Genomic DNA, 16158 nt, shown 5'->3' on the forward strand with positions numbered 1-16158 from the left:
ATTTAGTTTTTAGTATAGGATGACCACGACTTCTTGTTGCTTTGTCTTTCTTTGCTCTTGTAACACTTAATAAACAGCTGTGATCATCAAAGTTTTGTGCCTCATTCTTGATTTCTGAAGAACCTTTGGATCACAAAATCATCAGATCCAACAACTCTCATAACTTCCTGATATGATTCAGGATATAAGTCTATTCTTACCATACTCTTGGAATCCTGCATGTTGAATACAAATTCTTCCTCTGGAACAATGATCTTCAAAAGATTCCTGGAAAAAATAGAAATACATTTTATTTCTAGAGATACTTACTCTCAATCAGCAAAGTAGCTGTCACCAGACAGCCATTGTGATCGGCATACAATTCCTCTGCAGTTTTCTGTTTTTTTAAATGACCTTGCGCTGTGTTTGCCCCCTCTCTACACACAACAGTATCCCCTCTCGAATATGTTCAGGGAAGACAGTGGGAGGTGTAGGGTGTGAGGTGGAGTGGTGCAACATAAACTCTGTTCAAGGGATAACTGAAGAAAGTACTGTTATTCCAAGCAAACTTATCATCAGTTTCTGGAGCCTGCTTCCCTCTGCTCTGTCAGCCAGAAAGTCAATCAGTAAAGATAGGCAGCAGCACCTACACCACAATTATTCTAAACGCTCATGCTCCACAAGGTTGCATCCTTAGTACCCTACCCTACTCACTGTACACTCATGGCCAGATTCTGCTCAAACTCCAGCTACAAGTTTGCAGATGATACCACTACCGTGGGCCTCACCTCAGCAATTAATAGGAGTACAAGAAGGAGACAGAGAGCTTAGTGACGTGGTGTCATGTCAACACCCTTTCCCTTGATGTCAACGAATTAAGAAGCTGGTCATTGACCTCAGAGAGGGAAGTGGTGCACATGCTCCTGCCTAGATCAACAGTGTTAAGTTTCAGTGTTGACAACTTCAAGCTCCTAGTGTGAACTTCACCAATAGTCTGCCCTGGTGCAACCCTGTTGATGTCACAGGCAAGGAAGCTCACCAATGCCTTCCTCAGGAAACTAAAGAAATTTAGCCTGTCCCCCTCAACTCTTACCAATGTTTATCAATGGACCGTAGAAAGCATTCTGTCTGGCTACATTGCAGCTTGGTATGGCAACTGCTCTGCACGCGACTGCAAGAAATTGCAGAGCTGTAGACTCAGATCAGCACATCACAGGAACCAGTCTCCCCTCAATGGACTCTGTCTATACTTCTCACTGCCTCAGTACAGCAGCCAGCATAGTCACCCACCCAACACAATCCCTCCTCTTCCCTCTCCCATCGGGCAGAAGATGCAAAACTCTGATTCAGGCTCAAGGACAGTGCATGTAATTGAGTCTGCCATGACCAATTGTCCACACAATTATCCATAAAGCCTGCATATGCAAGGCCCATAAATATATGGGAAGGAATACTGTACATGTCAATAATGCTGCAGCACACCAGCACGGATGCCGCCTGTAAATTGCCCCTGCTGACCTCACATTCCTTCCCTGTGCATGCTTTGAGCTGATTCCATTTACAATCTGCTTATCCCTGCCTGCTCACCTTTCAGAGGTAGTGTCAGCCAGTCTTTCCATCCAGACTGTGTTGAGCTTGTAGCTGCTGGCTTCTGAGCCCTAGCAAGAGAGAAGAGAGTCATCGGAAAACAAATCTATAAACCACAGGTAGCTGAGAAACTACCAGAGCACGTCAAAGTCAGTGCCCATGTACCAAGAGAGAGTCATCAACTGGGCAGCTCTCCTGGGCCAATCTTGCCTCAGTTGATCTACTGCTGAAGCTCCTGTCTGCTCTTGAGAGAACCCATGCCCAGCTGTACTCCCATTTCCCAACACCCATAAGTGTAAGGTCATCAAGTTCAAGTCCTGCTTATTGTCATTCAACTATGCACATGTACATCACCAAACGAAACAATACTCCTCCGGACCAAGATACACAACTCAGTACATATAACTAACAAACATACGCATACGAAGTAATATAACCATGAGTAAATCAACAAATAAAAGATGCACTTACTACACAAGTTAAAAAGTAAACTGAATAACTCCTGGTGTTTTCATATGCAATGAGACCTGGGTGGTGGCAGAGAGTTCAGTAGTCTTACAACCTGGGGGACGAAGTTGTTTCCCATCCCAGCAGCTGTCGCCCTAATGCTACAATACCCCCTGCCTGACGGTAGGGAGTCAAAGAGATTGTTGGATGAATAGAGGGGATCATTGACAATACTGAGGGTGCTGCACATGCAGCGCTCCTAATAAATATCTCTGATAGGTGGAAGAGAGACCCCAGTGACCATCTCAGTGGTCTTCACAATCCTTTGTAGGGACTTGTGGTCAGATGCCTTGCAACTCCCATACCAGAAGGTGACGCAGCTTGTCAGGGCACTCTCAAGGGTGCTCTTGTAAAAGTTGATTAGAATGGGAGCGTGGGTTGTAGGAGCAACCTCAGTCTCCTCAGGAAGTGCTGTGTTTTCTTAACCAAAGAGGTGGTGTTGAGGGACTTAACACCTGAGATTGTCTGCTAAGTGCACTCCCAGAAATTTGGACTCTCTGCATGGAGGAGCCATGTACGTGCAGTGAGGAGTTGTCAGTTTGCACCTAAAGTCCACAATCATTTTATCCACGTTGAGACTCATGTTGTTGTGCCTGCACCATTCTACCAGCTGCTCTGCTTTCTCTCTCTATGCCGCCTCATCATCGCTTTGAAGCCTAAAGGTACAGTGGACTGTTCCAGAGAGATGTTGAAGATGTCTGTAAGAACTTCAGTTAACTGGGCTGCACGGTCCCTCAGCACGTGACCAGGTACATTATCAGGCCCCACAAATTTACATGTGCTGACCCTGGCTGGGGTCTTCCTCATATCCACTGTAACCAGACAGAGTGCATGTTCCTTGAGGGGAGGGGGGAGCAGGGTCTTTCTCACTGGCACATTGCTCCATGTATCAAGCTGAGTGCAAAATACAATCACCCTATTAGAAAGAGAAGCATCACTATGGTTGATGTGCAGTGTGGACTCGTAGTCCATGATGGACTGAAAGCCCTGCCATGTGCGCCTCATGTCTCTGGCGTCACAGAAATGGCAGTACATTGATGACCTGAGAGCTGTCTTATTCCCCGATCTGAAGGCAGCAACCCGATCTCTCAGCCACGTCCAGACCTCTGCTATCAGCCATGGCTTCTGATTTACCCTCACCCAGATATGTTTAATAATGGTGACGTCCTCAGTGCACCTCTCATAGCTAGTCACAGACCTCACATATTCATCGATGACCTCCTAGCACTTGCCCCAGTCCGTGTTTTCAAAACTGTCCCATAATGCGGAGGATACTCCTTCTGTCCCAGTCTTTATCTCCCTTTGAACTGTTTTAACTCATTTAATCAGTGCAGGAATTAACATAACAGAAAGTGGTCAGAGAAACCAAGGTGAGGTCAAGGAGCACTCTTATATGCAGCAGGGATGTTGGTATAAACCTGGTCTAATGTATTTTTACCTCTGGCAGCAAAATCATCATCAGGCAGAACTATTTTTAAGTCATCTTGGTTGAAGTTGCTAGCACCAATAAAGAAATGTCGCTAATGGCAGCACAGTGCCCTCTCAGCACTTCCCCTGGGGCAGACAGAGGTGGGTGTGGACAGCCACAATCACAATAGCAGTTATTAAATAGAAGGGCCTGCAGTTCACCCTACCAAAGGCAAACAGTGGGTCATCACTATTGAAGGTGATCAAAAAATCAGCTTCTGATGTTTTAGCTTGCACTTTTCCAATCCTTATGACCCTTTAGTTCTTGACTCAGCCAGTTATTTGAACAATGAAATGCTCGTCCATTTCAAATCCTTGCATTACACCTTCCCTTCCTTTCATTAATCTCCTCCAGAATAACAACATGACAAGATACGTCTGCTCTTCCAATTCTGATCATTTGGGATCTCCATTTTTAAACAGAAGGAAGGACTCCAATCATTGGTATTTACCACCAAAATTCTTCTCTTTGAAAACTGCCTTCTAAATGTTTTCTTCCCACAAAGCTTTTGTTGAAGTGAATATTTTCTGATGTGCCACAGTGTCAAATTGCTTGATGCTGCTGCTGAAGCAGTAAGAGGCATGCTATTAAACAAAAGGTGCTTGGTAAACTCAAGGGCTTAGAATTGCTATCATGGGTCTCAATCTTATGTGCACCACACAACAGTATTGTAATGGAAAATTGATTGGTGAAAGCTTAAATATTAGCTAGTTTGCAAAATTGTTTCTGGGTTTTCATTACATGATATCAACTTTCATCCATACACTCCATTCCCTACATGATGAACTTAGTCCCTGACTGTATCACAGACTGAACTAAATATTCTTAATGAAGCTTAAGAATATTTAATGAAGCTTAAGAAGCTTAAGAAGCTTCTTCTGAGCTGAGCTTTCAACCACACTCCTTTTCAAGGACTGTTATACACTTTTAACTCTATGATACTGTCCATATTTTCCTGTCTCTGTTCTTGTGTTGCTGAATGACTAAAGCATGATTTTGAAACCTCCAGGATCTGCAGTCACAATGCTCTTCAGTATGAAACTATCTTCTAAACTCATTAAACTTCTGCTCACCCAAAGTCTGTAGACAATTTCCATTATCTTGTACTTATTACTATGTCCTGGCCCATGAATGCCACAAATTTTGAAGTTGTCTGTTATTTTCAAACCTCCTTCACTCATTCCAGACTCCAGGAACAATGTTGTTCCTGGCCTTCCTCATGCATCCAATTTCTAATAAATATTTGAAACTTTGTGTTAACTTGCAGCCTACAATACACTTAGGTATTCAATGCTCCTTGTGCATGCGAGTCAAAGATTCATTTACTGAATGCAGAGATCTTTACCTGAATAACCACAAGACTGTCATCAAAAAGCAAGAGCCTGACTTCGCAACCTGATGCTGGGATGTCGTTGCTATCTTCCCGCAACCGGCGTTCTGGGCGAAATAAGAGGTCCTAAAAAGAGAAGAGTTAGGCTTAAAACAGCAATAGTAATACAGTTATAGAGATGCAAAAGAAGATCATGTGGGTCATGCTGGTTTCCAGGGATGTGTTTCCACTCTCCTGAGATTATTTTCTCTCACAAATTTCCATCATCATTGAGGTTTAGTAGAATAAAGAGGAATTGCATTGAAACCAACTGAATATCAAAAGGCCTAGATAGAGTGGACACACAGAGAAAGTTCCCAACGGTGGGAAAGATTAGCACCAAAGGGCACAACCTCAGAATAGAAGGACATTCCTTTAGAACAGAAATGAGGAACTTCTTTAGCAGAAGGGTGGTAATTCTCTGGAATTCATTGCCACAGAAGACTGTAGAGACAAGTCATTGGGTATATTTGAAGCCAAGGTTGACACACTTAATGATCAAGAACCCAAAGGTAATGGGGAGAAGGCAGGAGAATGGGGTTGAGAGGGAAAATAAACCTGCCCTGATCAAATAGCAGAACAAACTTGTTGGCCAGAAAGAACTACAATCTACAGATCAGTGAATTCAGATGAATCAAGAACAGTGGAAGCAGATAGGCCAATTGCCTTTGTTTTTGCCATGGAGAAGGAAATGGAGGCTGCCATTTTATGAAGAGACTCTGTGTCTTCCATTTTGTGAGATGAAATTGCTTGGCTTGATCTGTGTTTTAAAGTAGACACAATAATACCTTGGGTAATCTGCTGGACTAGGGATAACTTCCAAATAATGTTATTTATGAGGTGTTCTTTGGTTGGACATTACATGCAGGTTTGAGAGTGTTGGGGTCTGTGCTTGTCCTGCATGATTCAAGCTGGTTACTGAAGAGAACAAAGAGCCACAAATGACAGCACAATAAATGGATGCTGGCTAGGAGCAGAGCCATTAAAAAGCTGTTAAATGTCAGATACATGACCAATAGTCAGTGACACGAATGAAATATTTGAATTGGTGAGAAATGAGTATAAAAGCGGAGGTGTTCATGTACAAGACAGGGATGACTCTGCCAGAGATTCACCATTGTGGATGGGAGGTGGCACGGTTACACAAGGAACACAAGGCCAACTGCAGAAACTGGTAATAATCCGTGAGCCGGTAGGGTTGGTCGGTACCATCTGAGGGGAATAATGCTCATTGTGATTTTTGGTAAGGTATACATCTCTAGAGTTAGAAAATATGTGATAGCATTGCACCAGTGGTAGTTTTATGTGTGCTATCATGCATTTTATAACACTATCCTAACATAAGCATTTCTGAAAAGTGGCCAATATAAAGTACAGCATATATATTCAACCTAGTGGCATTTTGTCATCAGTGATCCCGCAGCATTGAAATTTGTCACAATGATAGCTGAGTTCAAGCACTTTTCATCAAATGTTGTTATAAAATTCTACATTGAAAACTATGTCATTGGTGGCACTCACAGTACAGTGCCCAATTTCAGTGTAGAGTGAATCATCTCATTTTTAGAAAAAATATCTGTCTGTTGTTTATTTTGAAAAAGGCAATAAAAACCCTAGGAGACATATAATCACATGGATTTGTAGAGAATTTATTCAGAAATTCAAATATGTAATCACTTTTTGTATATATTCCATATTAACATCAGTACAGCAGAAAACGTTACCACCCCCCCCCACCCCAAAGGTAAAAAAAAACCTCAATTGAAGAGATTTCTGGAGTTTTATCAATGTCATATTTTCCATATTGTTGTATCAAATCAAAACAACCTTAAGCTTTTGTCATAGCATATATAATTCAAATGTGGGGTTCCAGACAGCCGTAACCTAGGCCCCATTTGTTGTAAGATGAATATATTTAATCAAAGACTGCTTTCCATACTTTGTTTTCCATACTTTCATAACTTATTAATGATCATAATAATTTTCCAAGTCTTCCACATCTTCATCTGAACTTTCCATACTCTCTGAGGTGGATGCCTGGTTCTCAGTCTGCCAGTCTACACATGTCAGTACACCTGAGGCCATTTGCAACACACATACATCTTGGGAGTGAACATTTTTTTGGACAGTTACAGGCCAGTAGATCCAGGACGGCATCGGGTGCTGGCTGGCCTTCCATCCAGTGCACCACCAACTGTTCAGCTTCCTCTTCTCTCTCCATCTTCCATCCTCTGCCAACAGGGCTTGCACTTGTGGATCCTTCTCCAAACATCTTCTCCACATACCAGCCTGGTGGTTGGCTTGCTGTGCATGTTTTATTAAGCAGTTCTTGTGTGGTGGGAGTTGACGACTTTCAATTTCACCTTTTTTGGCACAGAAAAAGTGATACCTGAGCTCATTGACCTTGGTGGTCGATGCTTTTGGGGCATACAGCAGATATGTAAATGCCTCCAGTTTGTCCATCAGTTCTGGGGAGAGGTCTTATTCCTGACCCAACTCTAAGAGTGTGTCCCGAGTTTCCCTGTTGCTGGTCAGAAGTTTTAGGGCACTTGTCTTCCCTCTGCCTGCAAAAGCGCTTACAGTGTCACATCCTGTATATGTGTGCAATCCGATGAGAGCCCTACAAACCTCTATGCCAACAGTGGCAGCAACCTTCCTGGTGTCTACACGCCTTGTACGGGTTCTAGTGCCACACTTCTGGAACAATGGGGCCTCAATCTTGTCACAAAATGCTAAAGACATGATAAAGACATCTGTGTCTTCTGAGCAGATCACTACAGATTGGTATCCTTCTCTTGTGGCATGAGTAGTATGGAGAAGTAGGCGGCCATCTGCTTCTTCTTGTTGACACTGAAGAGCTGACACCTCGTCACCGTCTTGAGATGTGATTATGTATCATTTGTCATTCACAGTTGCATACAGAATCTTCTCCTGTAGCTTTGCTCTGTGCTCTGCCTTCCTCCATTCATGGACTATGAAGCTAACAAGACTATTTTTGTTACTGACTTTGGTTAGGAAGCTCCTCCACTGCCTCACCATCTGTGTGCCTGTGATACCTTGCAACTTATGACCAGTCTCTTCACCCCGTAGAGATCTTTCACTATTCTTGTAAGAGTTCTCTTTGTATGTGTTGAACACAATATCTATTCTGCTCCTTTGATTGCCTTCCCTCAGAGCCATACCCAGAATTGTTGTGGCAACATCTCTGAAAGTAACTTGATCACCTTTCACTCTTTGGACCAAGTTTACCCCAAAAACCACTGTAGCAGAGCTTCCTGGGAGTTGCTCTTCTACTGCTACATTTTTCTGCAAGGTTGTGGCTAAAGTAGCTTTATTTGTCTTTCTCAACATCCTTCTGGTGTGGACAGGGCCTTGGGCAATGGTCCAAGGGGATAAGAAAGGATATCCTCCCTACGTAGACTGCACCCTTGTGCCATCACTATGAAGCGTCCAGACAAAGACCTGTCTGCTTTTAAGATGATCGCCTTCCCATTTGATTTCACTTCTCTCTTCTTACACATATCACTGAATGTTTTCAGCTTGTTGGTTTTTATTGGGTTATGGAATTTCTTTGCTGCTGGGTCTTCCTCTAGTCTCTCATCCTTGAAAGTTGCATAGCATTCCTCACCAATCTCATATGCCTTCATCAGGTTGGGGGCTGCCTTTGCCGTAGAAAAGCTGATGAGGTCCTGCTTCTCTGCAAATGGGTTGACCCATTCATGAACGAGGCTAACCACTGCTGAAACTGCTTCCTCATCTTTCTGGATTCTTGACCGCTGTAGCTCCGCATTACAAAGCTCTGATTTGTTGCCTTGCACCATCCCCCTTAACTGTCTCAGGAAAGCACTGCAGTGCTCAGTTGTTATGTAGTAACGCTTGATAGCCCCAGCATTCAGGCTGAGCCGTGATGCGCCTCCAAGAGTCTGTGTGTTCACTGTGGCTTCAATAGCCTGGTCCACAGGGATCTGCCCAAAGGGTTGTTACTTGACAGCTGCACTGAGAATAGGCCTGTCTTGAAGGCCTCATACACAGAAGGATTCTTCTCTGGGAGGTTCATCATCTGAGCAAAGTAAGGGGACAGGTACCTGGCATAATTCATCTTATCATAGGCGAAGCACCATGGGATCATGGTTCTTATAGCATGGAGGTACAACTCCCAGTCCCCCTCACAGAAAGCTACCACTGCTGCAATACTATCACATATTTTCTAGCACTAGGATTTATAGCCAAAAATCACTATAAGAATTACTTCCCCCAGATGGTACCTGTGGCCCAAATTTGGGGTCCTGGCTCACAGACTGTTATATATTTCCTATTCTTTGACTGCTCATGGAAGGTCAGGGGAGCTTAGCAGGTTCACGTGTTCTTTCGTTGAGACAATGAAGATACTAGTTGGTAATTACAGATTCTCTGTGCGCCTCCCTGATCATTATCGCAAGGATTGATTTTTGTAATAGAAACGGCATCCCTGGGTAAGCCTTCCGTTTTGTCAGCAGGAGACCCGAGTCGATTCACGCGGGTGAGAGACAGAGAGATCTAGGACTGGGTAGCGAGTTAGTACTGGCCCAGGGTGAAGAGTGCCGGCAATTCTGCAAGTCGGACTTGAATTGTTCCGATTGGAGGCGATTCCTCCAGATGTACGTACGTAACTGGGGAAATGGCCGGAATATGGGGAGAATGCTGGATACACCAACGGTGACGGCGGCGAAGCTCTTTTTAAAAATGCCAAAGCGAAACGGTCAGACAAAGAATTTAAGCAGCTGTTGCCTGCCTCATTAAGGATTTTAAAGAATATCAGCAAAAAGCTGACGTCAAACGAGATAGGTTACAACAGGAAATCCTGGAATGTCGGTAAAAAGCAGAAGATGTGCGAAGTTGATTACAACAGGAAATCCTGCAATGTCGGCCAAAAGCAGAAGCCAAGCGAGATAGATTACTACTGAAATCCTGCAACGTCGGCAAAAATCTGAAACTGAGCGAGACAGATTTCAACAGGAAATGCCGGAATATCAGCAAGATACTAAGGTACAGCGGGATAGATTCGAAGACCAAAAGGCTCCAAAAGCTGGTAGAAAAACTTAAGGGAAAAGTTATGGATTTGCAGGAACGGGGAACTATGGATTTGGTGTATATGAACAGATTCCAGTTGAAATCTGAGAAATTGGTTAAAGAAGGTAACCAGAAGGAAGAAGTTAATTTCGCTAAGAACGAATTGGGGGAATTAAAGAAACCGTGCAGTGATTTAAAAGCAGCTCTGAATGTCATAGAGAAATCAGTACACGAAAAGAAACACAATACCAGCGATCATACAAAGTATTGAAAATAGACACAATAGCTGTAGGACCAACTTGCTGCAGAGGGAGGAATAATATGTGTTTTTGGATCTAAAAGAGGTGTGGAGAGTGAATACGGAGATATGACAAGATTAACCAAATAAAGTGACCACATATGAGGACCTTCTAATCGAGAGCCCCCGCCCCCCAACCACCCTACCCCCCCCGCCCCCACCCCGCTACTATCAGAGAGGGAGGTGCCGAGGCAGGAAATCAAAACCGGATTATAACATACACTGTAGCAGTTAGAGTATAGCAGCTGAAGGATTGCTAGGGATATCGGGACATATGTGCCCGGGGAATAATTCTCGGGAAACATTCCAAGCAATTAATTACCAGAAAGCAATACTTGGACTAGATTATACTGAACAAAGAATTGATTATAATGTGCCTGCATCCGAACATGCACATCACTTTGCCAGTAATATCGCGACAGCTGGCGAAATAAATGAAGCGGTAAAGAATGTGATACTGCCTATTATGGGTAATAACAGCGGCGACCCAATAGACTAGTTACGTAAGTGTTACCAGAGGAAAGAACACCTCGCTGCATTTGCATCTATGGATCGTGTTCCAAGGGGTATATGGATCAACATTAGATCGCGATCATTTAGAGCCAGAACCCGCACATAGATGGTTAAGAACATTAGTGCCCAACAGCACGAACAAATCTAAATAAATGTTGGAACTGTTTGATCCCAGTCACTCTACACATACTGAGGCATGGGTACTTAGGAAAATAATTGGAGCATGGGAGAAGGAAGTGCGGGAGCTACATTTTAACTTCAGGAATAGTCCAGAGGCAGCTAACGTGTTTTCCCTTCAAGAAAATACACAGAATATCGTGTGGGGAAATGCGGGTCAGGTCAAGAGCCGGCGGAGAGATTGTAGAAGAGAAGAAACACAGTGCTGGAATGCACCTTCACCCAATATGGGAAACTTCTGTCGTGAGCAGTGCAGTGCTCAAATCTTTGGTCGTAATGCCTGGAACTGTACAGCACAGTTCATGTAATTTAAATCCTAACAAAAATCAGAGATTGGAGCTACAGAGGAGTCAGAATATGTCGGAATTTTGGTTAATGTGAAGATTTCATGCTTTGAACTTGTTGAATGTTGTTACTTGGACATGATTTCTGTGTCGAGTAATACACTCCCTCAGTTTTGTCGGATTGTAACTGAATATTTTGGTAACAGTTTCACCCTGAGGAACAAGAGATTTTCTGAAATGATTTAAAGTGTATATGGTTTGCATGTTTCAAGTGTGGCCATTCTGAATTCATTTCAGAGAGAGAATCCGCGAGAGACGGTAGTAGAGAGAGTACTTTTAAGAGATTGTGCCCTTAGGAGACTGCATCAATATATTAATGTGTCAAGGGTCCCCACCCAGCAGTTTTTTCCCCCATATAACCACATAACAATTACAGCATGGAAACAGGCCATCTCGGCCCTTCTAGTCGGTGCTGAACTCTTAGTCTCACCTAATCCCACCGACCTGCACTCGGCCCATAACCCTCCATTCCTTTCCTGTCTATATAGCTATTCAATTCAACTTTAAACGACAACATCGAAACTGCCTCAACCACTTCTGCTGGAAGCTCGTTCCACACAGCTACCACTCTCTGAATAAAGAAGTTACCCCTAAACTTTTGCCCTTTAACTCTCAACTCATGAGTTCCTCTCAGTTTTTTTTTGAAAAATGTGTGAAAGCTTTTTGGGGTCCTAATTAACTGTCTATTTTAAAGTTCCCAGTCACTTATGGAAGGTCCTAAAGGAATAACAGTGCAAGCATGGATTTTTGTTTGTTCTGTCTGTGTTTTTTGTTTGTGTTTCTTTACTTGTTTTCCATGGAATTGAATTTAGAGGAACTCAGATTCCACAATGGCCAGGTGTAATCTGGGTTGAGGATGAAATTTGTGCATCTCTGTTCTAGATATTTCTGAAGGAAATTGCTCATTGGTGGACGGTAAAATTTGAAATTTGAACTTAACAATTTGGGAAGATTGGAACATTTGGGGACCAATCCTAAAAATTGCTTTTACTAACAAAACTGCTTTCATTTACAGAATATAAAAGATACTGCTCAAGACTTTTGACATATTGATTTTGAGTCTGAGATCCCTTGGAAAATAATTTTGAAGCAACCAGTGCTTTGTATGTAAAGTGCAAATGGAAGTTCAATTTTGGACTGGTTCAAACAGCATTTCAACATTTATCTAGCTACTGCTGGATGTTTGAATTAAAATGTTTTGGCACTGCAGGGCTGAGATACCCCTGTAAAGGGTATTACAATGTTTACCTTCCTTGCAGATAGTCTTTATTGTACTGGAGAACTGCAGGGGGTCAGGATATAATAGCAAATTATTCCAAGGGTCTATTTCTGTCAAAATAATTTGGGGGGAGGGGTGGAAGGAGATTAAAAAGCAATACCCGAGAACAAAGGCACAAGGGGAAAACACAAAGGAAAAAGCCCTATTTTAATTTTTTTTGTCGATGACTCCTCATCAGTACAGATGGGTGAGAGGAGAACTGTATGTGGTACATACTGTATGCAGAGAATGAATATGGCCATACAATAAAGGTATAGTATAGCTTTAAAGTTACCCTACACTATAAATGCACAGCAGGAGAAGTGACAGCTGCAGCATATGTGGTTAGCCACCAAGAATGTTTTCTGCCCGGACCAGTCATACACTCTGTTAGTAAGAATGTTTGTAATAGGCTTACAGAACATTTGCCTCTTTGGGAAGTAAGAATGTTTGTTTCAGCTAACGGAAAGCCCCTCTGACCTGCTGCTCAGTTGCAGTATATTTTTGAAGAAGCGAATGAAAGAATACAGAGTCATGAAGATGAAAGCTCAGTCTAAATTATCCCCTAGGGTAATAAGAATGCTGAATTAGTGAATGGGTAAGAATGACAACTACAGATTAAGGAGATGGGAAGGCAGAAGGAGCAAACAGTTAAGGTTATGGATTTAACTGAGGAGCAAAAGGAAGATACGGAATTAAAAAGAAGTGTAAAGAAAGGAGCCCTCCAACATTCCAGACCAGTGAAAAGGCCTTGGACTAATGCAGATTATACTGAACCTTTGCCACGCACACCAGGAGGGTACAAATATATTCTTGTAGTTGTAGATAATTTCACCAAGTAGAGGTACAAACACGGACAAAGCCACAGCAAAAATCTGTTTTGGTGTTTTTCCTCACCAAAGATCAACTCAGAGTACAGAATCAGATCAAGGCACACATTTTACAGCCTAGGTAGTGCAATATGATATGGCAACTTTAGAAATTAGGCAGAGATTTTACATGCCCTATAGACCACAGTCTACTGGAATTCTGGAAAGGACGAACTGCACATTAAAAAATATGATGGCCAGAATGGTGCAGCAACATGGAACAACAGGGCAGGTAGCTTTGCCTTATGTCCTGATGATGATAAGGAATACAGTGGCTTTATCAATGTGTTACACTCCTTATAAACTCATGACTGGAAAGGACATGAGATGGTTGGAGGTGTTGTTAGGATTAGACTTGTTAGAACTAGACTTGTTAGAACCCAAAATAGATGGGTTGGTGTCTGAAAAGTGGGTACAATAATTGGTAGAGATGGGAAAAAAGGCCAATTATGTGGCAGCCCATCAACTATGAAAGAACGGCAACAGAATAAAGCCTACTTTGACTCAAAAGTCAGTCCCATAGAATTGTCCAGAATGAAGTGATGATTAGAATATACTATTTCACCTAATTTTTAAATCCAAGGTTTGGGGGGCCCCAATGAAATTACAGACAAAGCAAGTCCATCAATATGCAGGGTACTGATTTCTACTGATAAAAGTGAAGCATAATCACACTGTTGAAATTGGTGGGGGAGAAACAGGAAAGTTATCACCATCGGCATGTAACAATTGATGTCCATGATGACATTCATTTTGGAGACTTGACAATCAATATACATGTCAATCCTGATTTGTCAGATTTGGGGTTGGAAAAGCTGTTCCAAGTAAATGGTGACAAATTTGACCAGGGAAGCATTATCCTGTTCTCTCAGTCAGAGAATCAGGGGAATTTTGTTAAGAAATAAAATAAAAGGAAAAATTTGCTTGCTCCAGCCTCCTCTATCCTGAATTGGAATTGGGTGGGAAAAGATGGATGGCTTCAGTCCACAGACATTTGGGAGCCTGGATTGGATCAGTCAGAAAACCATGTAGAAGCTATGGACAAAATGATTTATGATTGAAGTTTGAAACTGGAAATAAGAGCAGAGGTTACACTTGTGTGTTACAGGTTTAATTTGGTATCACAGGAATAATGCAAAATCAACTACCCTTCAACCTCAAGTAGCTGAAAGTACGGCAAAGTATAAATCTAGTGAGACCCAATGTAACACAAAGGGGCAGGAATAGTGTTAGGAAATACAGGGGAATTTGTCACTGTGCTACCAGGGTACCAACATGTGCAGGTAATTTTTAATCTAACTGAAATAAAGTACCAGAATGGTACTTATTTACAATGGGATAGCTACTCGCTAATTTTCTTGGGACACAACTAAGCAGGAGTGAGTTTAAGGCAGTCCAAAATAGAAAGAAGAGAGGACTATTGGAATTAATGGAAGCATGTTATGCAGGGGTATAGCAACAGTTGACACTTTAGATATAGCAGAATTCGGAAACCAGATATGATCCCTTTAGCAGAAAATGTGGGATACTACTGGAGAAAATTATCAGGATACAACTTAATGCATATCAAGGACCAAATCGGGTATCAGATGAACAACTAAAACAAGGGGATTGGGGAAAGTGCCCTTGTGTCATACGAGAAGGCTTATACTAACCAACAGAGTAGAGGGTACCTGTGATTACGATAAAGAAAGGTTTTATGTTGGTGCGGTATTTCATATTTCAACATGGAAATAATTCAACCTACTCTTTGAAAAGAGTTCACAGTGTGGGCAAATATCATGAGAAGAGTTGGATATTCTTAAGTAACCTACCAACACATGCTATTGTTATGAATGGTATTGGAAATGGATAGAATTATCAAGGTGTCATCAAAGGAAGAGACCACTGGGCTTGCCCAGTGGAGATGACATGACATGAATTTGTGAATTATGGTTTCATTAATGAGAATTGTTCATTGTCTAATCTACCTATAAATAATGAGTTTTTCTTACAATATACATTGTTGTGAAGACGTATTATGGCAACAGTAACGAGTTATACCAGGGGATGGAAATAGTATCCTTGGAACATCATGATGTTGCTATTAGGAGCATGGCTTTAGACTGGACTATTGGAGAATAAACTTTGTCTCAGCCCAGCGGTGGATAAGGTAATGAAGGAGAAGCTTACAATCCTACAAACTGATACGGATTGACATTTGTGGGAGTATGTTGTTACCAAATTGCCATTGATTCTTCATATGACTGCTGACAGGATGAGTTGTGGAGGAGGCAAAGGAGATAATCCATCAATGGACTAAGCATACAAAAGTTATAAGACATGCTGATAAAGCAAATGACATATTGAGTAACACAGACCCTTGGGATAAACTTTGGAACTGGGGATCAAATGATCAAATACATCCATGGATGAGGATAATATCATATGCTGCTGTAGTATCAATTTCATGTAATCTGATAATGGTATTGTTTAATTGTATCACCTCAGGAGCAGAAAGGCTGAAGTTGTACAAGTGGAAGAGGATAATGGTTTTGTAATACAGAGAAGATGATTGTCTGTATAGAGTGTATGAATTCAATAAGGAAATAGTTACTTTTATCTTTGTATCATTTATTTGTCGCACACCTGCTAGGGGTTCATGGCAATCCTACGTGTAGTCAACAGAATAGAGGAGGATAGCGATCCTAAGATAAATATCTTTGGATCAAGAGGAGGGGGAAGTTGGCTAGCAAGAACC

General features: G+C 42.1%; 1 protein-coding gene across 1 annotated transcript in view; it reads right to left on the reverse strand.

The window, feature by feature from the left end:
- Positions 1 to 16158, reverse strand: part of LOC134351333 (ALS2 C-terminal-like protein) — a 112537-nt gene that overhangs the window by 46602 nt on the left and 49777 nt on the right. Inside the window, exons 8-10 of the mRNA XM_063057410.1 lie at positions 4887 to 4997; positions 1567 to 1637; positions 201 to 267 (exon numbers count right to left, since the gene is read on the reverse strand). Coding sequence (XP_062913480.1) covers positions 201 to 267; positions 1567 to 1637; positions 4887 to 4997 — 249 coding nt within the window. The remainder of the gene's footprint in view (positions 1 to 200; positions 268 to 1566; positions 1638 to 4886; positions 4998 to 16158) is intronic.

The sequence above is a fragment of the Mobula hypostoma genome, chromosome 1 (genome assembly GCF_963921235.1).
Source record: "Mobula hypostoma chromosome 1, sMobHyp1.1, whole genome shotgun sequence".
Lineage (NCBI taxonomy): Eukaryota > Metazoa > Chordata > Chondrichthyes > Myliobatiformes > Myliobatidae > Mobula > Mobula hypostoma.